At 41.8% G+C, this 25,491-nt stretch overlaps 1 protein-coding gene across 1 annotated transcript in view; it reads right to left on the bottom strand.

Moving 5' to 3' along the window:
- The window catches only part of PPHLN1 (periphilin 1), a 385,299-nt gene that overhangs the window by 254,719 nt on the left and 105,089 nt on the right, over positions 1–25,491 (bottom strand). The window contains exon 6 of the mRNA XM_053716731.1: positions 13,235–13,436. Coding sequence (XP_053572706.1) covers positions 13,235–13,436 — 202 coding nt within the window. The remainder of the gene's footprint in view (positions 1–13,234; positions 13,437–25,491) is intronic.

The following is a 25,491-nucleotide window of genomic DNA, read 5'->3' as shown; positions in this document are numbered from 1 at the left end:
CAAAGCTGGTCACATGATCCCTCCTAGGCTCCGCCTACCCCAGTCATTCGACCGACGTTAAGGAGGAATATTTGCATAGGAGAAACCATATGGTACCGTGGTGACTGTAGTTAAAGAAAATAAATTATCAGACCTGATTAAAAAAACCAGGGCGGGCCGTGGACCGGACACACCGTTGGAGAAAGTAATTTATCAGGTAAACATAAATTCTGTTTTCTCCAACATAGGTGTGTCCGGTCCACGGCGTCATCCTTACTTGTGGGAACCAATACCAAAGCTTTAGGACACGGATGAAGGGAGGGAGCAAATCAGGTCACCTAAATGGAAGGCACCACGGCTTGCAAAACCTTTCTCCCAAAAATAGCCTCAGAAGAAGCAAAAGTATCAAACTTGTAAAATTTGGTAAAAGTGTGCAGTGAAGACCAAGTCGCTGCCCTACATATCTGATCAACAGAAGCCTCGTTCTTGAAGGCCCATGTGGAAGCCACAGCCCTAGTGGAATGAGCTGTGATTCTTTCGGGAGGCTGCCGTCCGGCAGTCTCGTAAGCCAATCTGATGATGCTTTTAATCCAAAAAGAGAGAGAGGTAGAAGTTGCTTTTTGACCTCTCCTTTTACCGGAATAAACAACAAACAAGGAAGATGTTTGTCTAAAATCCTTTGTAGCATCTAAATAGAATTTTAGAGCGCGAACAACATCCAAATTGTGCAACAAACGTTCCTTCTTTGAAACTGGTTTCGGACACAGAGAAGGTACGATAATCTCCTGGTTAATGTTTTTGTTAGAAACAACTTTTGGAAGAAAACCAGGTTTAGTACGTAAAACCACCTTATCTGCATGGAACACCAGATAAGGAGGAGAACACTGCAGAGCAGATAATTCTGAAACTCTTCTAGCAGAAGAAATTGCAACTAAAAACAAAACTTTCCAAGATAATAACTTAATATCAACGGAATGTAAGGGTTCAAACGGAACCCCCTGAAGAACTGAAAGAACTAAATTGAGACTCCAAGGAGGAGTCAAAGGTTTGTAAACAGGCTTAATTCTAACCAGAGCCTGAACAAAGGCTTGAACATCTGGCACAGCTGCCAGCTTTTTGTGAAGTAACACAGACAAGGCAGAAATCTGTCCCTTCAGGGAACTTGCAGATAATCCTTTTTCCAATCCTTCTTGAAGGAAGGATAGAATCTTAGGAATCTTAACCTTGTCCCAAGGGAATCCTTTAGATTCACACCAACAGATATATTTTTTCCAAATTTTGTGGTAAATCTTTCTAGTTACAGGCTTTCTGGCCTGAACAAGAGTATCGATAACAGAATCTGAGAACCCTCGCTTCGATAAGATCAAGCGTTCAATCTCCAAGCAGTCAGCTGGAGTGAAACCAGATTCGGATGTTCGAACGGACCCTGAACAAGAAGGTCTCGTCTCAAAGGTAGCTTCCAAGGTGGAGCCGATGACATATTCACCAGATCTGCATACCAAGTCCTGCGTGGCCACGCAGGAGCTATCAAGATCACCGACGCCCTCTCCTGATTGATCCTGGCTACCAGCCTGGGGATGAGAGGAAACGGCGGGAACACATAAGCTAGTTTGAAGGTCCAAGGTGCTACTAGTGCATCCACTAGAGCCGCCTTGGGATCCCTGGATCTGGACCCGTAGCAAGGAACTTTGAAGTTCTGACGAGAGGCCATCAGATCCATGTCTGGAATGCCCCACAGCTGAGTGACTTGGGCAAAGATTTCCGGATGGAGTTCCCACTCCCCCGGATGCAATGTCTGACGACTCAGAAAATCCGCTTCCCAATTTTCCACTCCTGGGATGTGGATAGCAGACAGGTGGCAGGAGTGAGACTCCGCCCATAGAATGATTTTGGTCACTTCTTCCATCGCTAGGGAACTCCTTGTTCCCCCCTGATGGTTGATGTACGCAACAGTTGTCATGTTGTCTGATTGAAACCGTATGAACTTGGCCCTCGCTAGCTGAGGCCAAGCCTTGAGAGCATTGAATATCGCTCTCAGTTCCAGAATATTTATCGGTAGAAGAGATTCTTCCCGAGACCAAAGACCCTGAGCTTTCAGGGATCCCCAGACCGCGCCCCAGCCCATCAGACTGGCGTCGGTCGTGACAATGACCCACTCTGGTCTGCGGAATGTCATCCCTTGTGACAGGTTGTCCAGGGACAGCCACCAACGGAGTGAGTCTCTGGTCCTCTGATTTACTTGTATCTTCGGAGACAAGTCTGTATAGTCCCCATTCCACTGACTGAGCATGCACAGTTGTAATGGTCTTAGATGAATGCGCGCAAAAGGAACTATGTCCATTGCCGCTACCATCAAACCGATCACTTCCATGCACTGCGCTATGGAAGGAAGAGGAACGGAATGAAGTATCCGACAAGAGTCTAGAAGTTTTGTTTTTCTGGCCTCTGTCAGAAAAATCCTCATTTCTAAGGAGTCTATTATTGTTCCCAAGAAGGGAACCCTTGTTGACGGAGATAGAGAACTCTTTTCCACGTTCACTTTCCATCCGTGAGATCTGAGAAAGGCCAGGACAATGTCCATGTGAGCCTTTGCTTGAGGAAGGGACGACGCTTGAATCAGAATGTCGTCCAAGTAAGGTACTACAGCAATGCCCCTTGGTCTTAGCACAGCTAGAAGGGACCCTAGTACCTTTGTGAAAATCCTTGGAGCAGTGGCTTATCCGAAAGGAAGCGCCACGAACTGGTAATGCTTGTCCAGGAATGCGAACCTTAGGAACCGATGATGTTCCTTGTGGATAGGAATATGTAGATACGCATCCTTTAAATCCACCGTGGTCATGAATTGACCTTCCTGGATGGAAGGAAGAATAGTTCGAATGGTTTCCATCTTGAACGATGGAACCTTGAGAAACTTGTTTAAGATCTTGAGATCTAAGATTGGTCTGAACGTTCCCTCTTTTTTGGGAACTATGAACAGATTGGAGTAGAACCCCATCCCTTGTTCTCTTAATGGAACAGGATGAATCACTCCCATTTTTAACAGGTCTTCTACACAATGTAAGAATGCCTGTCTTTTTATGTGGTCTGAAGACAACTGAGACCTGTGGAACCTCCCCCTTGGGGGAAGCCCCTTGAATTCCAGAAGATAACCTTGGGAGACTATTTCTAGCGCCCAAGGATCCAGAACATCTCTTGCCCAAGCCTGAGCGAAGAGAGAGAGTCTGCCCCCCACCAGATCCGGTCCCGGATCGGGGGCCAACATTTCATGCTGTCTTGGTAGCAGTGGCAGGTTTCTTGGCCTGCTTTCCCTTGTTCCAGCCTTGCATTGGTCTCCAAGCTGGCTTGGCTTGAGAAGTATTACCCTCTTGCTTAGAGGACGTAGCACTTTGGGCTGGTCCGATTCTACGAAAGGGACGAAAATTAGGTTTATTTTTTGCCTTGAAAGGCCGATCCTGAGGAAGGGCGTGGCCCTTACCCCCAGTGATATCAGAGATAATCTCTTTCAAGTCAGGGCCAAACAGCGTTTTCCCCTTGAAAGGAATGTTAAGTAGCTTGTTCTTGGAAGACGCATCAGCTGACCAAGATTTCAACCAAAGCGCTCTGCGCGCCACAATAGCAAATCCAGAATTCTTAGCCGCTAACCTAGCCAATTGCAAAGTGGCGTCTAGGGTGAAAGAATTAGCCAATTTGAGAGCATTGATTCTGTCCATAATCTCCTCATAAGGAGGAGAATCACTATCGACCGCCTTTATCAGCTCATCGAACCAGAAACATGCGGCTGTAGCGACAGGGACAATGCATGAAATTGGTTGTAGAAGGTAACCCTGCTGAACAAACATCTTTTTAAGTAAACCTTCTAATTTTTTATCCATAGGATCTTTGAAAGCACAACTATCCTCTATGGGTATAGTGGTGCGTTTGTTTAAAGTGGAAACCGCTCCCTCGACCTTGGGGACTGTCTGCCATAAGTCCTTTCTGGGGTCGACCATAGGAAACAATTTTTTAAATATGGGGGGAGGGACGAAAGGAATACCGGGCCTTTCCCATTCTTTATTAACAATGTCCGCCACCCGCTTGGGTATAGGAAAAGCTTCTGGGAGCCCCGGGACCTCTAGGAACTTGTCCATTTTACATAGTTTCTCTGGGATGACCAACTTGTCACAATCATCCAGAGTGGATAATACCTCCTTAAGCAGAATGCGGAGATGTTCCAACTTAAATTTAAACGTAATCACATCAGGTTCAGCTTGTTGAGAAATGTTCCCTGAATCAGTAATTTCTCCCTCAGACAAAACCTCCCTGGCCCCATCAGACTGGGTTAGGGGCCCTTCAGAACCATTATTATCAGCGTCGTCATGCTCTTCAGTATCTAAAACAGAGCAGTCGCGCTTACGCTGATAAGTGTTCATTTTGGCTAAAATGTTTTTGACAGAATTATCCATTACAGCCGTTAATTGTTGCATAGTAAGGAGTATTGGCGCGCTAGATGTACTAGGGGCCTCCTGAGTGGGCAAGACTCGTGTAGACGAAGGAGGGAATGATGCAGTACCATGCTTACTCCCCTCACTTGAGGAATCATCTTGGGCATCATTGTCATTGTCACATAAATCACATTTATTTAAATGAATAGGAATTCTGGCTTCCCCACATTCAGAACACAGTCTATCTGGTAGTTCAGACATGTTAAACAGGCATAAACTTGATAACAAAGTACAAAAAACAGAATTTATGTTTACCTGATAAATTTCTTTCTCCAACGGTGTGTCCGGTCCACGGCGTCATCCTTACTTGTGGGATATTCTCTTCCCCAACAGGAAATGGCAAAGAGCCCAGCAAAGCTGGTCACATGATCCCTCCTAGGCTCCGCCTACCCCAGTCATTCGACCGACGTTAAGGAGGAATATTTGCATAGGAGAAACCATATGGTACCGTGGTGACTGTAGTTAAAGAAAATAAAATATCAGACCTGATTAAAAAAACCAGGGCGGGCCGTGGACCGGACACACCGTTGGAGAAAGAAATTTATCAGGTAAACATAAATTCTGTTTTCTCCAACATAGGTGTGTCCGGTCCACGGCGTCATCCTTACTTGTGGGAACCAATACCAAAGCTTTAGGACACGGATGAAGGGAGGGAGCAAATCAGGTCACCTAAATGGAAGGCACCACGGCTTGCAAAACCTTTCTCCCAAAAATAGCCTCAGAAGAAGCAAAAGTATCAAACTTGTAAAATTTGGTAAAAGTGTGCAGTGAAGACCAAGTCGCTGCCCTACATATCTGATCAACAGAAGCCTCGTTCTTGAAGGCCCATGTGGAAGCCACAGCCCTAGTGGAATGAGCTGTGATTCTTTCGGGAGGCTGCCGTCCGGCAGTCTCGTAAGCCAATCTGATGATGCTTTTAATCCAAAAAGAGAGAGAGGTAGAAGTTGCTTTTTGACCTCTCCTTTTACCTGAATAAACAACAAACAAGGAAGATGTTTGTCTAAAATCCTTTGTAGCATCTAAATAGAATTTTAGAGCGCGAACAACATCCAAATTGTGCAACAAACGTTCCTTCTTTGAAACTGGTTTTGGACACAGAGAAGGTACGATAATCTCCTGGTTAATGTTTTTGTTAGAAACAACTTTTGGAAGAAAACCAGGTTTAGTACGTAAAACCACCTTATCTGCATGGAACACCAGATAAGGAGGAGAACACTGCAGAGCAGATAATTCTGAGACTCTTCTAGCAGAAGAAATCGCAACTAAAAACAAAACTTTCCAAGATAATAACTTAATATCAACGGAATGTAAGGGTTCAAACGGAACCCCCTGAAGAACTGAAAGAACTAAATTGAGACTCCAAGGAGGAGTCAAAGGTTTGTAAACAGGCTTGATTCTAACCAGAGCCTGAACAAAGGCTTGAACATCTGGCACAGCTGCCAGCTTTTTGTGAAGTAATACCGACAAGGCAGAAATCTGTCCCTTCAGGGAACTTGCAGATAATCCTTTTTCCAATCCTTCTTGAAGGAAGGATAGAATCCTAGGAATCTTAACCTTGTCCCAAGGGAATCCTTTAGATTCACACCAACAGATATATTTTTTCCAAATTTTGTGGTAAATCTTTCTAGTCACAGGCTTTCTGGCCTGAACAAGAGTATCGATCACAGAATCTGAGAATCCTCGCTTCGATAAAATCAAGCGTTCAATCTCCAAGCAGTCAGCTGGAGTGAAACCAGATTCGGATGTTCGAACGGACCCTGAACAAGAAGGTCTCGTCTCAAAGGTAGCTTCCAAGGTGGAGCCGATGACATATTCACCAGATCTGCATACCAAGTCCTGCGTGGCCACGCAGGAGCTATCAAGATCACCGACGCCCTCTCCTGCTTGATCCTGGCTATCAGCCTGGGAATGAGAGGAAATGGCGGGAACACATAAGCTAGATTGAAGGTCCAAGGTGCTACTAGTGCATCCACTAGAGCCGCCTTGGGATCCCTGGATCTGGCCCCGTAGCAAGGAACTTTGAAGTTCTGACGAGAGGCCATCAGATCCATGTCTGGAATGCCCCACAGGTGAGTGACTTGGGCAAAGATTTCCGGATGGAGTTCCCACTCCCCCGGATGCAATGTCTGACGACTCAGAAAATCCGCTTCCCAATTTTCCACTCCTGGGATGTGGATAGCAGACAGGTGGCAGGAGTGAGACTCCGCCCAAAGAATAATTTTGGTTACTTCTTCCATCGCTAGGGAACTCCTTGTTCCCCCCTGATGGTTGATGTACGCAACAGTCGTCATGTTGTCTGATTGAAACCGTATGAACCTGGTCCTCGCAAGCTGGGGCCAGGCCTGGAGAGCATTGAATATCGCTCTCAGTTCCAGAATATTTATCGGTAGAAGAGATTCTTCCCGAGACCAAAGACCCTGAGCTTTCAGGGATCCCCAGACCGCGCCCCAGCCTATCAGACTGGCGTCGGTCGTGACAATGACCCACTCTGGTCTGTGGAACATCATCCCTTGAGACAGATTGTCCAGGGACAGCCACCAACGGAGTGAGTCTCTGGTCCTCTGATTTACTTGTATCTTCGGAGACAAGTCTGTATAGTCCCCATTCCACTGACTGAGCATGCACAGTTGTAATGGTCTTAGATGAATGCGCGCAAAAGGAACTATGTCCATCGCCGCCACCATCAACCCGATCACTTCCATGCACTGAGCTATGGAAGGAAGAGGAACGGAATGAAGTATCCGACAAGAGTCCAGAAGCTTTGTTTTTCTGGCTTCTGTTAGAAAGATCCTCATTTGTAAGGAGTCTATAATTGTTCCCAAGAAGGGAACCCTTGTTGACGGGGATAGAGAACTCTTTTCCACGTTCACTTTCCAGCCGTGAGATCTGAGAAAGGCCAGGACAATGTCCGTGTGAGCCTTTGCTTGAGGAAGGGACGACGCTTGAATCAAAATGTCGTCCAGGTAAGGTACTACTGCAATGCCCCTTGGTCTTAGCACCGCTAGAAGGGACCCTAGTACCTTTGTGAAAATCCTTGGAGCAGTGGCTAATCCGAAAGGAAGCGCCACGAACTGGTAATGTTTGTCCAGAAATGCAAACCTTAGGAACCGATGATGTTCCTTGTGGATAGGAATATGTAGATACGCATCCTTTAAATCCACCGTGGTCATGAATTGACCTTCCTGGATGGAAGGAAGGATAGTTCGAATGGTTTCCATCTTGAACGATGGGACCTTGAGAAATTTGTTTAAGATCTTGAGATCTAGGATTGGTCTGAACGTTCCCTCTTTTTTGGGAACTATGAACAGATTGGAGCAGAACCCCATCCCTTGTTCTCTTAATGGAACAGGATGAATCACTCCCATTTTTAACAGGTCTTCTACACAATGTAAGAACGCCTGTCTTTTTATGTGGTCTGAAGACAACTGCGACCTGTGGAACCTCCCCCTTGGGGGAAGTCCCTTGAATTCCAGAAGATAACCCTGGGAGACTATTTCTAGCGCCCAAGGATCCAGAACATCTCTTGCCCAAGCCTGAGCGAAGAGAGAGAGTCTGCCCCCCACCAGATCCGGTCCCGGATCGGGGGCCAATATTTCATGCTGTCTTGGTAGCAGTGGCAGGTTTCTTGGCCTGCTTTCCCTTGTTCCAGCCTTGCATTGGTCTCCAAGCTGGCTTGGCCTGAGCAGTATTACCCTCTTGCTTAGAGGACGTAGCACCTTGGGCTGGTCCGTTTTTACGAAAGGGACGAAAATTAGGTCTATTTTTTGCCTTGAAAGGCCGATCCTGAGGAAGGGCGTGGCCCTTACCCCCAGTGATATCAGAGATAATCTCTTTCAAGTCAGGACCAAACAACGTTTTCCCCTTGAAAGGAATGTTTAGTAGCTTGTTCTTGGAAGACGCATCAGCCGACCAAGATTTCAACCAAAGCGCTCTGCGCGCCACAATAGCAAACCCAGAGTTCTTAGCCGCTAACTTAGCCAATTGCAAAGAGGCGTCTAGAGTGAAAGAATTAGCCAATTTGAGAGCATTGATTCTGTCCATAATCTCCTCATAAGGAGGAGAGTCACTATCGAGCACCTTAAGCAGTTCATCAAACCAGAAATATGCGGCAGTAGTGACAGGGACAATGCATGAAATGGGTTGTAGAAGGTAACCCTGCTGAACAAACATCTTTTTAAGCAAACCTTCTAATTTTTTATCCATAGGATCTTTGAAAGCACAACTATCCTCTATGGGAATAGTGGTGCGTTTGTTTAAAGTAGAAACCGCTCCCTCGACCTTGGGGACTGACTGCCATAAGTCCTTTCTGGGGTCGACCATAGGAAACAATTTTTTAAATATGGGGGGAGGGACGAAAGGAATACCGGGCCTTTCCCATTCTTTATTAACAATGTCCGCCACCCGCTTGGGTATAGGAAAAGCTTCTGGGAGCCCCGGCACCTCTAGGAACTTGTCCATTTTACATAGTTTCTCTGGGATGACTAAATTTTCACAATCATCCAGAGTGGATAATACCTCCTTAAGCAAAATGCGGAGATGTTCCAATTTAAATTTAAATGTAAACACATCAGATTCAGCCTGCTGAGAAATGTTCCCTAAATCAGTAATTTCTCCCTCAGACAAAACCTCCCTGGCCCCCTCAGATTGGGTTAGGGGCCCTTCAGAGATATTAATATCAGCGTCGTCATGCTCTTCAGTAACTAAAACAGAGCAGCCACGCTTACGCTGACAAGGGTTCATTTTGGCTAAAATGTTTTTGACAGAATTATCCATTACAGCCGTTAATTGTTGCATAGTAAGGAGTATTGGCGCGCTAGATGTACTAGGGGCCTCCTGAGTGGGCAAGACTCGTGTAGACGAAGGAGGGAATGATGCAGTACCATGCTTACTCCCCTCACTTGAGGAATCATCTTGGGCATCATTGTCATTATCACATAAATCACATTTATTTAAATGAATAGGAATTCTGGCTTCCCCACATTCAGAACACAGTCTATCTGGTAGTTCAGACATGTTAAACAGGCATAAACTTGATCAGAAAGTACAAAAAACGTTTTAAAATAAAACCGTTACTGTCACTTTAAATTTTAAACTGAACACACTTTATTACTGCAATTGCGAAAAAACATGAAGGAATTGTTCAAAATTCACCAAATTTTCACCACAGCGTCTTAAAGCCTTGAAAATATTGCACACCAATTTTGGAAGCTTTAACCCTTAAAATAACGGAACCGGAGCCGTTTTAAGCTTTAAACCCCTTTACAGTCCCTGGTATCTGCTTTGCTGAGACCCAACCAAACCCAAAGGGGAATACAATACCAAATGACGCCTTCAGAAGTCTTTTATAAGTATCAGAGCTCCTCTCACATGCGACTGCATGCCATGCCTCTCAAAAACAAGTGCGCAACACCGGCGCGAAAATGAGACTCTGCCTATGCTTTGGGAAAGCCCCTAAAGAATAAGGTGTCTAAAACAGTGCCTGCCGATATTATTATATCAAAATACCCAGATAAAATGATTCCTCAAGGCTAAATATGTGTTAATAATCAATCGATTTAGCCCAGAAAAAGTCTACAGTTTAAATAAGCCCTTATGAAGCCCTTATTTACAATCGTAACAAACATGGCTTACCGGATCCCATAGGGAAAATGACAGCTTCCAGCATTACATCGTCTTGTTAGAATGTGTCATACCTCAAGCAGCAAGGGACTGCAAACTGTTCCCCCAACTGAAGTTAATTGCTCTCAACAGTCCTGTGTGGAACAGCCATGGATTTTAGTTACGGTTGCTAAAATCATTTTCCTCATACAAACAGAATTCTTCATCTCTTTTCTGTTTCTGAGTAAATAGTACGTACCAGCACTATTTGAAAATAACAAACTCTTGATTGAATAATGAAAAACTACAGTTAAACACTAAAAAACTCTAAGCCATCTCCGTGGAGATGTTGCCTGTACAACGGCAAAGAGAATGACTGGGGTAGGCGGAGCCTAGGAGGGATCATGTGACCAGCTTTGCTGGGCTCTTTGCCATTTCCTGTTGGGGAAGAGAATATCCCACAAGTAAGGATGACGCCGTGGACCGGACACACCTATGTTGGAGAAAACGTTTTAAAATAAAACCGTTACTGTCACTTTAAATTTTAAACTGAACACACTTTATTACTGCAATTGCGAAAAAACATGAAGGAATTGTTCAAAATTCACCAAATTTTCACCACAGTGTCTTAAAGCCTTAAAAGTATTGCACACCAAATTTGGAAGCTTTAACCCTTAAAATAACGGAACCGGAGCCGTTTTGAACTTTAACCCCTTTACAGTCCCTGGTATCTGCTTTGCTGAGACCCAACCAAGCCCCAAGGGGAATACGATACCAAATGACGCCTTCAGAAAGTCTTTTCTAAGTATCAGAGCTCCTCTCACATGCGACTGCATGTCATGCCTCTCAAAAACAAGTGCGCAACACCGGCGCGAAAATGAGGCTCTGCCTATGATTTGGGAAAGCCCCTAAAGAATAAGGTGTCTAAAACAGTGCCTGCCGATATTATTATATCAAAATACCCAGATTAAATGATTCCTCAAGGCTAAATATGTGTTAATAATGAATCGATTTAGCCCAGATAAAGTCTACAGTCTTAATAAGCCCTTGTGAAGCCCTTATTTACGATCTTAATAAACATGGCTTACCGGATCCCATAGGGAAAATGACAGCTTCCAGCATTACATCGTCTTGTTAGAATGTGTCATACCTCAAGCAGCAAGAGACTGCTCACTGTTCCCCCAACTGAAGTTAATTGCTCTCAACAGTCCTGTGTGGAACAGCCATGGATTTTAGTGACGGTTGCTAAAATCATTTTCCTCATACAAACAGAAATCTTCATCTCTTTTCTGTTTCTGAGTAAATAGTACATACCAGCACTATTTCAAAATAACAAACTCTTGATTGAATAATAAAAACTACAGTTAAACACTAAAAAACTCTAAGCCATCTCCGTGGAGATGTTGCCTGTACAACGGCAAAGAGAATGACTGGGGTAGGCGGAGCCTAGGAGGGATCATGTGACCAGCTTTGCTGGGCTCTTTGCCATTTCCTGTTGGGGAAGAGAATATCCCCACAAGTAAGGATGACGCCGTGGACCGGACACACCTATGTTGGAGAAACATATAATTTATTTTTATTTTATGTCCAAGTGAACTCCTCTCGGTGTGTTGCTGGGAAGGAACAGCAGTGACTGCTACTGCAAATGTTAAGTTTTTTTTATCCAAGACACAAGTTCTTCATACATGACTACTAAAGTTTAAAGAGACCCAACATTTTTCATCCACGACTCAGATTATACAACTTTAAACAACTTTCCAATTTACTTCTATTATCTAATTTGCTTCATTCTCTTGATATCCTTTGTAGAAGGAGCAGCAATGCACTACTGGGAGCTAGCTGAAAGCCAATGTCGAGGCATTTATGTACAGCTACCTATCACCAACTTCGGAGCCTACCTAGGTATTCTTTTCAACAAAGAATAGAAAAAGAACTAAACAAATTTGACAATAGAAATCAATTGGAAAGTTATTCAAAATTGCATGCACTATCTGAATTATGAAAGAGAGATAAAATGGAGTTTGTGTCCTGTAAGAATATATAACCATAATGACGCCATTTTGTCTCTAGTGATATTTTGTTTTAGACTCCATTTTAAGATGAGTTTATTATATTTCATTATAAGGTAGTTATTATGCTGTGAGAAAAACATGAAGCTGAACACTTTATCTCAATAATTTGTCCGATGGCCTTGCTATGTCCTGGCGATGCACCTGAATACACGGTTATCTAAAACGGTTAGTTTCTCAGTACAACTCCTTTTTATTCCTTATTTTTAATAAAGTTCTTTGTTCTAAGCATACTGTGTGAAATGGTGTGATTATGACCCCATATTCTGTAACCATTGTCTATACAAGTCTGTGATGCCTTACAATAAACATAACAGTGATTAGACTTTACTTGCTGCATGTCTAAATGCTGTTTCCCAAGATCTCACCAAGTAACCCATTCAGTTCCAGGTGAAGGGGTAGAATACTGCTAAGTGTCAAGTGATACCCCCGGTTATAAGATAACACCTAACATGTCCCTTTGATGCTCTATATAACCTGACATAGAAACTGAATAGACTTAAAGGGACACTCAATCAAAATTAAACTTTCATTATTCAGATAGAACATGCTATTTTAAACAACTTTCCAATTTACTTCAATTAACAAAATGTGCACAGTCTTTGTATATTTAAACTTTTTGAGTCACCAGCTCCTACTGAGCATGTGCAAGAATAAGTGTGTATGCATTTGTGAATGGCTGATGGCTGTCACATGGTACGTGTATGCATTTGTGATTGGCTGATGGCTGTCACATGGTACGTGTATGCATTTGTGATTGGCTGATGGCTGTCACATGGTACAGTGGGAGTGGAAAAAAACATAACTTTTAAAATTGTCAGAAAAAAAAATCTACTACTCATTTGAAGTTCAGACTAAGTGCTATTGCATTGTCTTGTTATCTTGCATTTCTTGATTATGCAAATCTACTGTGTTGACTGGTCCTTTAACTCACTGGAGAGAAAGCAGAAACTGCAAATACATCAATAAAAAAAATTACAAAAAATTAAATTGCACAAAAAAGAAATAATTTTGATAAAAAATGATATATGAACACTTTTGCAACATAGAACACAACTTTTAAAAAACAATTTAAATTAACAAAAGCAAAATAAATCATAAACTGACTTTTGCTATGTTGATGGGAGGAAAAATGTTTTCCCCTTTCTGGTGAATAACTTCTGCTACTGACACTGGAGCCAGATCTACTGTGTGGTGATTCCTTTCGACTATGGGGAGATTCCCGGAAGTACTCTCTTTTGTGTGGTGAGCGCTCTCTTGCGTATGCCCCAGGAGGATAAATTGGTTTTCGTCTGAAGCCTTCTCTGGTCTCTCTGAAAGAAATAAGAGAAATAAATCACACATTTTTACTAGAAGGCTAAACAGCTACGTTACCATATATTAAAGGGACACTAAACCCAATTTTTTTTCTTTCATGATTCAGATAGAGCATGCAATTGTAGGCAACTTTCTAATTTACTCCTATTATCATTTTTTCTTCGTTCTCTTGCTATATTTATTTAAAAAGCAGGAATGTGATGCATAGGAGCCGGCCCATTTTTGGTTGAGAACCTGGGTTATGCTTGCTTATTGGTGGGTAAATGTAAGCCTCCAATAAGCAAGCGCTATCCATCGTTCTGAACCTAAAATGGGCTGGCTGCTAAGATTTACATTCCTGCTTTTAAAATAAAGATAAGGAAGACAGCGAAGAAAAATTAATAGGAGTAAATTAGAAAATTGCCTAAAATTTCATGCTATATATGAATCATGAAGGAAAAAAAGTGTCCCTTTAACACTTACCCTTGGGTGTTTTATACAACATTTTATTAAAATGATGACACATAATAAATGCAATATTTCTGTATTCATCCACTCCCTTTATTAGGAGGGGTGGGGCTAAACTCCCAAAATGCTGCAGCTTTTAGATTATATAGGCAATAATAAAAAGGTTTTGTGGAGCAGAATATTTAAAGTATAAGGAGTAAATAATGAAGAATGTAGTGCAGACGCACGTGAGCAACATGCGCAAATAAACTCCAATGCCAGAGTGAAGTAAATGCTGCAACAAACCAAGGCCATTTTCATGATCTAAGTCACAAATATACCTATACCTATAGGAGTGCATGTCCTATATTTTGCAAACTTTTTGGACTTTTTTCTAGTACGTTTCCTATTAATCATTATATGTATAACAGAAAAAGCAAAACAGTAAAATTCCTTAAAGAGACTATAAAAGAATGAAACAAAAATCTCCTCTCCCATGCACTAATCCTTGATAAGTTACTTGGAGAAGTTCTAAAATCCAGCATTTTTAATGTTAACTTGGTATCAGACTGCCCATCTGGTACAGCTATTTTTTTGTGCGTTAGCAGGCGACACATCAATCAAAGGTGTAATTGATTGTTTTAAACAGTCTTGTTAGAGAGTCACTGAATTGATAAGGTTTTCTGAAACTTAAAGGGACACTGAACCCAAATTTTTTTATTTATTTTTTTGCGATTCAGATAGAGCATGACATTTTAAGCAACTTTCTAATTTACTCCTATTATCAAATTTTCTTTATTCTCTTGGTATCTTTATTTGAAATGCAAGAATGTAAGTTTAGATGCCAGCCCATTTTTGGTGAACAACCTGGGTTTACTTCTATTATCTAATTTGCTTCTTCCTTTGTTGAAGAAGCAAGGTGCTACTGGGAGCTAACAGAATGCATTGGGTGAGCCGATAACATGAGGCACATATGTGGAGTCACCAATCAGCAGCTCCTGAGTCTACCTAGGTATCCATTTTAATAAAAGATATCAAGAGAACAAAGCAAATTAGATAATAGAAGTAAATTGGAAAGACAAATCATGAAAGACAAAAATTGGGTTTATGTCCCTTTAAGTAACATGTATGTGTGTGTGTGTGTGTGTTTCTGAATTGAGGCAATTAGTTTTGTGTCTCAAAAAAAAAAAAAAACAGAATTTATGTTTACCTGATAAATTACTTTCTCCAACGGTGTGTCCGGTCCACGGAGTCATCCTTACTTGTGGGATATTCTCTTCCCCAACAGGAAATGGCAAAGAGCCCAGCAAAGCTGGTCACATGATCCCTCCTAGGCTCCGCCTACCCCAGTCATTCGACCGACGTTAAGGAGGAATATTTGCATAGGAGAAACCATATGGTACCGTGGTGACTGTAGTTAAAGAAAATAAATTATCAGACCTGATTAAAAAAACCAGGGCGGGCCGTGGACCGGACACACCGTTGGAGAAAGTAATTTATCAGGTAAACATAAATTCTGTTTTCTCCAACATAGGTGTGTCCGGTCCACGGCGTCATCCTTACTTGTGGGAACCAATACCAAAGCTTTAGGACACGGATGAAGGGAGGGAGCAAATCAGGTCACCTAAATGGAAGGCACCACGGCTTGCAAAACCTTTCTCCCAAAAATAGCCTCAGAAGAAGCAAAAGTATCAAACTTGTAAAATTTGGTAAAAGTGTGCAGTGAAGACCAAGTCGCTGCCCTACATATCTGATCAACAGAAGCCTCGTTCTTGAAGGCCCATGTGGAAGCCACAGCCCTAGTGGAATGAGCTGTGATTCTTTCGGGAGGCTGCCGTCCGGCAGTCTCGTAAGCCAATCTGATGATGCTTTTAATCCAAAAAGAGAGAGAGGTAGAAGTTGCTTTTTGACCTCTCCTTTTACCGGAATAAACAACAAACAAGGAAGATGTTTGTCTAAAATCCTTTGTAGCATCTAAATAGAATTTTAGAGCGCGAACAACATCCAAATTGTGCAACAAACGTTCCTTCTTTGAAACTGGTTTCGGACACAGAGAAGGTACGATAATCTCCTGGTTAATGTTTTTGTTAGAAACAACTTTTGGAAGAAAACCAGGTTTAGTACGTAAAACCACCTTATCTGCATGGAACACCAGATAAGGAGGAGAACACTGCAGAGCAGATAATTCTGAAACTCTTCTAGCAGAAGAAATTGCAACCAAAAACAAAACTTTCCAAGATAATAACTTAATATCAACGGAATGTAAGGGTTCAAACGGAACCCCCTGAAGAACTGAAAGAACTAAATTGAGACTCCAAGGAGGAGTCAAAGGTTTGTAAACAGGCTTAATTCTAACCAGAGCCTGAACAAAGGCTCGAACATCTGGCACAGCGGCCAGCTTTTTGTGAAGTAACACAGACAAGGCAGAAATCTGTCCCTTCAGGGAACTTGCAGATAATCCTTTTTCCAATCCTTCTTGAAGGAAGGATAGAATCCTAGGAATCTTAACCTTGTCCCAAGGGAATCCTTTAGATTCACACCAACAGATATATTTTTTCCAAATTTTGTGGTAAATCTTTCTAGTTACAGGCTTTCTGGCCTGAACAAGAGTATCGATAACAGAATCTGAGAACCCTCGCTTCGATAAGATCAAGCGTTCAATCTCCAAGCAGTCACTGGAGTGAAACCAGATTCGGATGTTCGAACGGACCCTGAACAAGAAGGTCTCGTCTCAAAGGTAGCTTCCAAGGTGGAGCCGATGACATATTCACCAGATCTGCATACCAAGTCCTGCGTGGCCACGCAGGAGCTATCAAGATCACCGACGCCCTCTCCTGATTGATCCTGGCTACCAGCCTGGGGATGAGAGGAAACGGCAGGAACACATAAGCTAGTTTGAAGGTCCAAGGTGCTACTAGTGCATCCACTAGAGCCGCCTTGGGATCCCTGGATCTGGACCCGTAGCAAGGAACTTTGAAGTTCTGACGAGAGGCCATCAGATCCATGTCTGGAATGCCCCACAGCTGAGTGACTTGGGCAAAGATTTCCGGATGGAGTTCCCACTCCCCCGGATGCAATGTCTGACGACTCAGAAAATCCGCTTCCCAATTTTCCACTCCTGGGATGTGGATAGCAGACAGGTGGCAGGAGTGAGACTCCGCCCATAGAATGATTTTGGTCACTTCTTCCATCGCCAGGGAACTCCTTGTTCCCCCCTGATGGTTGATGTACGCAACAGTTGTCATGTTGTCTGATTGAAACCGTATGAACTTGGCCCTCGCTAGCTGAGGCCAAGCCTTGAGAGCATTGAATATCGCTCTCAGTTCCAGAATATTTATCGGTAGAAGAGATTCTTCCCGAGACCAAAGACCCTGAGCTTTCAGGGATCCCCAGACCGCGCCCCAGCCCATCAGACTGGCGTCGGTCGTGACAATGACCCACTCTGGTCTGCGGAATGTCATCCCTCGTGACAGGTTGTCCAGGGACAGCCACCAACGGAGTGAGTCTCTGGTCCTCTGATTTACTTGTATCTTTGGAGACAAGTCTGTATAGTCCCCATTCCACTGACTGAGCATGCACAGTTGTAATGGTCTTAGATGAATGCGCGCAAAAGGAACTATGTCCATTGCCGCTACCATCAACCCGATCACTTCCATGCACTGAGCTATGGAAGGAAGAGGAACGGAATGAAGTATCCGACAAGAGTCTAGAAGTTTTGTTTTTCTGGCCTCTGTCAGAAAAATCCTCATTTCTAAGGAGTCTATTATTGTTCCCAAGAAGGGAACCCTTGTTGACGGAGATAGAGAACTCTTTTCCACGTTCACTTTCCATCCGTGAGATCTGAGAAAGGCCAGGACAATGTCCGTGTGAGCCTTTGCTTGAGGAAGGGACGACGCTTGAATCAGAATGTCGTCCAAGTAAGGTACTACAGCAATGCCCCTTGGTCTTAGCACAGCTAGAAGGGACCCTAGTACCTTTGTGAAAATCCTTGGAGCAGTGGCTAATCCGAAAGGAAGCGCCACGAACTGGTAATGTTTGTCCAGGAATGCGAACCTCAGGAACCGATGATGTTCCTTGTGGATAGGAATATGTAGATACGCATCCTTTAAATCCACCGTGGTCATGAATTGACCTTCCTGGATGGAAGGAAGAATAGTTCGAATGGTTTCCATCTTGAACGATGGAACCTTGAGAAACTTGTTTAAGATCTTGAGATCTAAGATTGGTCTGAACGTTCCCTCTTTTTTGGGAACTATAAACAGATTGGAGTAGAACCCCATCCCTTGTTCTCTTAATGGAACAGGATGAATCACTCCCATTTTTAACAGGTCTTCTACACAATGTAAGAATGCCTGTCTTTTTATGTGGTCTGAAGACAACTGAGACCTGTGGAACCTCCCCCTTGGGGGAAGTCCCTTGAATTCCAGAAGATAACCTTGGGAGACTATTTCTAGCGCCCAAGGATCCAGAACATCTCTTGCCCAAGCCTGAGCGAAGAGAGAGAGTCTGCCCCCCACCAGATCCGGTCCCGGATCGGGGGCCAACATTTCATGCTGTCTTGGTAGCAGTGGCAGGTTTCTTGGCCTGCTTTCCCTTGTTCCAGCCTTGCATTGGTCTCCAGGCTGGCTTGGCTTGAGAAGTATTACCCTCTTGCTTAGAGGACGTAGCACTTTGGGCTGGTCCGTTTCTACGAAAGGGACGAAAATTAGGTTTATTTTTTGCCTTGAAAGGCCGATCCTGAGGAAGGGCGTGGCCCTTACCCCCAGTGATATCAGAGATAATCTCTTTCAAGTCAGGGCCAAACAGCGTTTTCCCCTTGAAAGGAATGTTAAGTAGCTTGTTCTTGGAAGACGCATCAGCCGACCAAGATTTCAACCAAAGCGCTCTGCGCGCCACAATAGCAAACCCAGAATTCTTAGCCGCTAACCTAGCCAATTGCAAAGTGGCGTCTAGGGTGAAAGAATTAGCCAATTTGAGAGCATTGGTTCTGTCCATAATCTCCTCAAAAGGAGGAGAATCACTATCGACCGCCTTTATCAGCTCATCGAACCAGAAACATGCGGCTGTAGCGACAGGGACAATGCATGAAATTGGTTGTAGAAGGTAACCCTGCTGAACAAACATCTTTTTAAGCAAACCTTCTAATTTTTTATCCATAGGATCTTTGAAAGCACAACTATCCTCTATGGGTATAGTGGTGCGTTTGTTTAAAGTGGAAACCGCTCCCTCGACCTTGGGGACTGTCTGCCATAAGTCCTTTCTGGGGTCGACCATAGGAAACAATTTTTTAAATATGGGGAGAGGGACGAAAGGAATACCGGGCCTTTCCCATTCTTTATTAACAATGTCCGCCACCCGCTTGGGTATAGGAAAAGCTTCTGGGAGCCCCGGCACCTCTAGGAACTTGTCCATTTTACATAGTTTCTCTGGGATGACCAACTTGTCACAATCATCCAGAGTGGATAATACCTCCTTAAGCAGAATGCGGAGATGTTCCAACTTAAATTTAAATGCAATCACATCAGGTTCAGCTTGTTGAGAAATGTTCCCTGAATCAGTAATTTCTCCCTCAGACAAAACCTCCCTGGCCCCATCAGACTGGGTTAGGGGCCCTTCAGAAATATTATTATCAGCGTCGTCATGCTCTTCAGTATCTAAAACTGAGCAGTCGCGCTTACGCTGATAAGTGTTCATTTTGGCTAAAATGTTTTTGACAGAATTATCCATTACAGCCGTTAATTGTTGCATAGTAAGGAGTATTGGCGCGCTAGATGTACTAGGGGCCTCCTGAGTGGGCAAGACTCGTGTAGACGAAGGAGGGAATGATGCAGTACCATGCTTACTCCCCTCACTTGAGGAATCATCTTGGGCATCATTGTCATTGTCACATAAATCACATTTATTTAAATGAATAGGAATTCTGGCTTCCCCACATTCAGAACACAGTCTATCTGGTAGGTCAGACATGTTAAACAGGCATAAACTTGATAACAAAGTACAAAAAACGTTTTAAAATAAAACCGTTACTGTCACTTTAAATTTTAAACTGAACACACTTTATTACTGCAATTGCGAAAAAACATGAAGGAATTGTTCAAAATTCACCAAATTTTCACTACAGTGTCTTAAAGCCTTAAAAGTATTGCACACCAAATTTGGAAGCTTTAACCCTTAAAATAACGGAACCGGAGCCGTTTTGAACTTTAACCCCTTTACAGTCCCTGGTATCTGCTTTGCTGAGACCCAACCAAGCCCCAAGGGGAATACGATACCAAATGACGCCTTCAGAAAGTCTTTTCTAAGTAACAGAGCTCCTCTCACATGCGACTGCATGCCATGCCTCTCAAAAACAAGTGCGCAACACCGGCGCGAAAATGAGGCTCTGCCTATGCTTTGGGAAAGCCCCTAAAGAATAAGGTGTCTAAAACAGTGCCTGCCGATATTATTATATCAAAATACCCAGATAAAATGATTCCTCAAGGCTAAATATGTGTTAATAATGAATCGATTTAGCCCAGAAAAAGTCTACAGTCTTAATAAGCCCTATTTTGAAGCCCTTATTTACGATCGTAATAAACATGGCTTACCGGATCCCATAGGGAAAATGACAGCTTCCAGCATTACATCGTCTTGTTAGAATGTGTCATACCTCAAGCAGCAAGAGACTGCTCACTGTTCCCCCAACTGAAGTTAATTGCTCTCAACAGTCCTGTGTGGAACAGCCATGGATTTTAGTGACGGTTGCTAAAATCATTTTCCTCATACAAACAGAAATCTTCATCTCTTTTCTGTTTCTGAGTAAATAGTACATACCAGCACTATTTCAAAATAACAAACTCTTGATTGAATAATAAAAAACTACAGTTAAACACTAAAAAACTCTAAGCCATCTCCGTGGAGATGTTGCCTGTACAACGGCAAAGAGAATGACTGGGGTAGGCGGAGCCTAGGAGGGATCATGTGACCAGCTTTGCTGGGCTCTTTGCCATTTCCTGTTGGGGAAGAGAATATCCCACAAGTAAGGATGACGCCGTGGACCGGACACACCTATGTTGGAGAAAATTACACCTCAGCGAGATCAATAAATCATTTATGATACAACCTCTCTGTACCTGAAATTATTTTAAACATAGTTCATCTCACATTACTTGACACATTTCCGTTTAGCACTGTTATGCTAGATAATTTATTTGGACAATTTATCATTCACATTCTGCTATAATAGATTTTAGCAACATGTTTAACCATTGAATACTTTAAATGTAAAATTTCACTGAGTCACTATCTCAACTCTTTGACAGCAGAACATTTGTTATTACAGCATAAGTGAATTGGTCAGGGATCTTCAAAAAAAAAAATTCCCAAGACCCAGTGCAATGATACCACATACCATAGCGACAATGTATAGTTTTGCTTATTTATTTAACATTGTGGTGATTTTCATACTCCTAACCAAGCCCCGCTGTGTCAGAGGTATACATCTGTTTAAAGACTCCTGCTGGCTATTGTTTATGCTATCTGTCTTTTCATATGCAGGGAAGGGGGAGTGTCTGCTGTTCTGGTTTTACTAGACCCTTTCACTAGGTGTCCCAGCCTAACCCCATCAACAGTGCTAAACTGGAAGCTTCTAAGTAAACATTTCACAATTTTAGGTTTCTCACCAAAATTATTTACAAACAGCTTGTGCAATCGTGGCACAAAAGGTTGCAAATGCTTCTCAGGGATCCCCTTTGTTCAGAAATAGAAGACATATATGGCTATTTTTGAAAATTAGAAGCCCGCTAAATGCCGCTGCGCACCACACTTGTATTATGCCCAGCAGTGAAGGGGTTAATTAGGTAGCTTGTCGGGTTAATTTTAACTTTAGTGTAGAGATCAGCCTCCCACATCCCCCTCCCTGACCCTTCTTAAACAGCTCTTCCCTCCCCCACCCCCCATAGGTCACCCCCCATCTTAAGTACTGGCAGAAAGTCTGCCAGTATAAAAATAAAAGTTAAATTATTTATATATATATATATATATATATATATATATATATATATATATATATATATATATATCCCCCTTAAAGGGACAGTCTAGTCCAAAATAAACTTTCAGAATTCAGATAGAGAATGTCATTTTAAACAATTTTCCAATTTACTTTTATCACCAATTTTGCTTTGTTCTCTTGGTATTCTTAGTTGAAAGCTAAATCTAGGAGGTTCATATGCAAATTTCTAAGCCCTTGAAGGCTGCCTCTTCTCTCAGGGCATTTTAACAGTTTTCACCACTAGAGGGTGTTAGTTCATGTGTGACACAATCATAAATAACACTGTGCTCACGCACGTGGAGATCCAGTGAGCCAACTCTGAATGGCTAAAATGTATGTCTGTCAAAAGAACTGAAATAAGGTGGCAGTTTGCAGAGGCTTAGATACAAGGTAATCACAGAGGTAAAAAGTATATTAATATAACTGTTGGTTATGCAAAACTAGGGAATGGGTAATAAAGGGATTATCTATCTTTTTAAACAATAACAATTCTGGTGTAGACTGTCCCTTTAACGCCCAACCTCCCTGATTCCCCCCCAAACAGCTATCTAACCCCTCCCCCTCTACATATTTGCTGCCAGTACCCAGTTTGCTACAAATTAGGCAAAACATTTAAAAAACAAAATAAAATTAAAATACCCATTTTTTCTGTAGTGTATTCCTGCATGCCCCACGAGTGATAGGTATTGTTACTTATGTGACCTTTTTTCTTCTATCCATATGCTATTCAGTAACTAGTTAGCCCTAAACAGGTGTATATTGTGTGTGATCACTGTAATGTACAGCGGGCTAACATACAGATGCACCATGTGTGAGCACAAGCAGAAACTGGTGCTGCTGCAGCTAACGTTGTCAAGAAGGGAGTAAAGTACTTATCAGTAATACCAAACAGAAAAGGGAAGTTTATTTTAAACCATCACTTTGACCTTTTAACACTTGCTATGTTAATGCAGTGTCTGATAATAGAAATAAACACACCTGTTAAGGGTGCCTTTAGGTATCTAGTATAAGTAATACAGCTATGGCGAGTCACAAATTTATATTGAGTACAAATAATTACATGAGAGATTTAAAATGGGTGGGTTTACAAGTAGTAGCCATCACAGTAGCCAGAAAGCCATGTGCTAAACAGAACAATATGACCCCAGCATCTTGTTTCACTAGGTTGCCCATATAACACTACTGAAAATTCCATCATTGCTTTGTCAGGGTACAACATGTAGTAGAAGGATGTTGTTCACAAAGAAAATGTTAGGGAAATTGAGAATTTTATTTCTAAATTAAAATGTTCCTTTAGAAATATTTTAAGTGATATACAAAGAATTTACATTTTTTCTAAAGGTAAAAATGATAGTGTATAAACTGAATATCCTTCAAGCAAGAGATGAAGCAGACAACATATTAAGAGCAGGGGTGTATTTTGGCCTAGGCAAACAAGGCACTTGCCGAGAGCGGTTGATTGGGGGGCAGTACTTTTCTAATCTCTGTTCGGAGCAGCAGGTGATTTTTAACTAGCACTAGCCATCTATATTTCATATACACACATATATATATACACATATATATATATATATATATATATATATATATATATATAACAAAATTTATGTAAGAACTTACCAGATAAATTCATTTCTTTCATATTAGCAAGAGTCCATGAGCTAGTGACGTATGGGATATACATTCCTACCAGGAGGGGCAAAGTTTCCCAAACCTCAAAATGCCTATAAATACACCCCTCACCACACCCACAAATCAGTTTAACGCATAGCCAAGAAGTGGGGTGATAAGAAAAAAGTGCAAAAGCATAAAAAAATAAGGAATTGGAATAATTGTGCTTTAGACAAAAAAATCATAACCACCACAAAAAAAGGGTGGGCCTCATGGACTCTTGCTAATATGAAAGAAATGAATTTATCAGGTAAGTTCTTACATAAATTATGTTTTCTTTCATGTAATTAGCAAGAGTCCATGAGCTAGTGACGTATGGGATAATGAATACCCAAGATGTGGATCTTCCACGCAAGAGTCACTAGAGAGGGAGGGATAAAATAAAGACAGCCAATTCCGCTGAAAATAATCCACACCCAAAACAAAGTTTAAATCTTATAATGAAAAAAACTGAAATTATAAGCAGAAGAATCAAACTGAAACAGCTGCCTGAAGTACTTTTCTACCAAAAACTGCTTCAGAAGAAGTAAACACATAAAAATGGTAGGATTTAGTAAAAGTATGCAAAGAAGACCAAGTTGCTGCTTTGCAAATCTGATCAACCGAAGCTTCATTCCTAAACGCCCAGGAAGTAGAAACTGACCTAGTAGAATGAGCTGTAATCCTTTGAGGCGGAGTTTTACCCGACTCGACATAAGCATGATGAATCAAAGACTTTAACCAAGACGCCAAAGAAATGTCAGAGGCCTTCTGACCTTTCCTAGAACCGGAAAAGATAACAAATAGACTAGAAGTCTTTCGGAAATTTTTAGTAGCTTCAACATACTATTTCAAAGCTCTAACTACATCCAAAGAATGAAACGATCTTTCCTTAGAATTCTTAGGATTAGGACACAATGAAGGAACCACAATTTCTCTACTAATGTTGTTAGAATTCACAACCTTAGGTAAAAATTTAAAAGAAGTTCGCAACACCGCCTTATTCTGATGAAAAATCAGAAAAGGAGACTCACAAGAAAGAGCAGATAATTCAGAAACTCTTCTAGCAGAAGAGATGGCCAAAAGAAACAAAACTTTCCAAGAAAGTAATTTAATGTCCAGCGAATGCATAGGTTCAAACGGAGGAGCTTGAAGAGCCCCCAGAACCAAATTCAAACTCCAAATTATTCCATTCCCTGGAAATTACTTCAGAAATAGCATCAGGGACAGGAAAAACTTCTGAAATAACTACAGGAGATTTAAAAACCTTATTTAAACGTTTAGATTTAGTATCAAGAGGACCAGATTCCTCTATTTCTAATGCAATTAAGACTTCTTTAAGTAAAGAACGAATAAATTCCATTTTGAATAAATATGAAGATTTATCAGCATCAACCTCTGAAACAGAATCCTCTGAACCAGAGGAATCATTATCAGAATCAGAATGATGATGTTCATTTAAAAATTCATCTGAAAAATGAGAAGTTTTAAAAGACCTTTTACGTTTACTAGAAGGAGGAATAACAAACATAGCCTTCTTAATGGATTTAGAAACAAAATCTCTTATGTTAACAGGAACACTCTGAGTATTAGATGTTGATGGAACAGCAACAGGTAATGTAACATTACTAAAGGAAATATTATCTGCATTAACAAGTTTGTCATGACATTCATTACAAACAACAGCTGGAGGAACAGATACCACAAGTTTACAGCAAATACACTTAACTTTGGTAGATCCAGCATCAGGCAGCGATTTTCCAGAAGTATCTTCTGATTCAGGGTCAATCTGAGACATCTTGCAATATGTAATAGAAAAAACAACATATAAAGCAAAATTGATCAAATTCCTTAAATGACAGTTTCAGGAATGGGAAAAAATGCCAGTGAACAAGCTTCTAGCAACCAGAAGCAAATAAACAATGAGACTTAAATAATG

This window comes from Bombina bombina, chromosome 6 (assembly GCF_027579735.1).
Source record: "Bombina bombina isolate aBomBom1 chromosome 6, aBomBom1.pri, whole genome shotgun sequence".
In the NCBI taxonomy this organism is placed as follows: Eukaryota; Metazoa; Chordata; class Amphibia; order Anura; family Bombinatoridae; genus Bombina; species Bombina bombina.
Note: the sequence above shows the minus strand (reverse complement) of the source record. Positions and strands in the feature narration are given on the sequence as shown.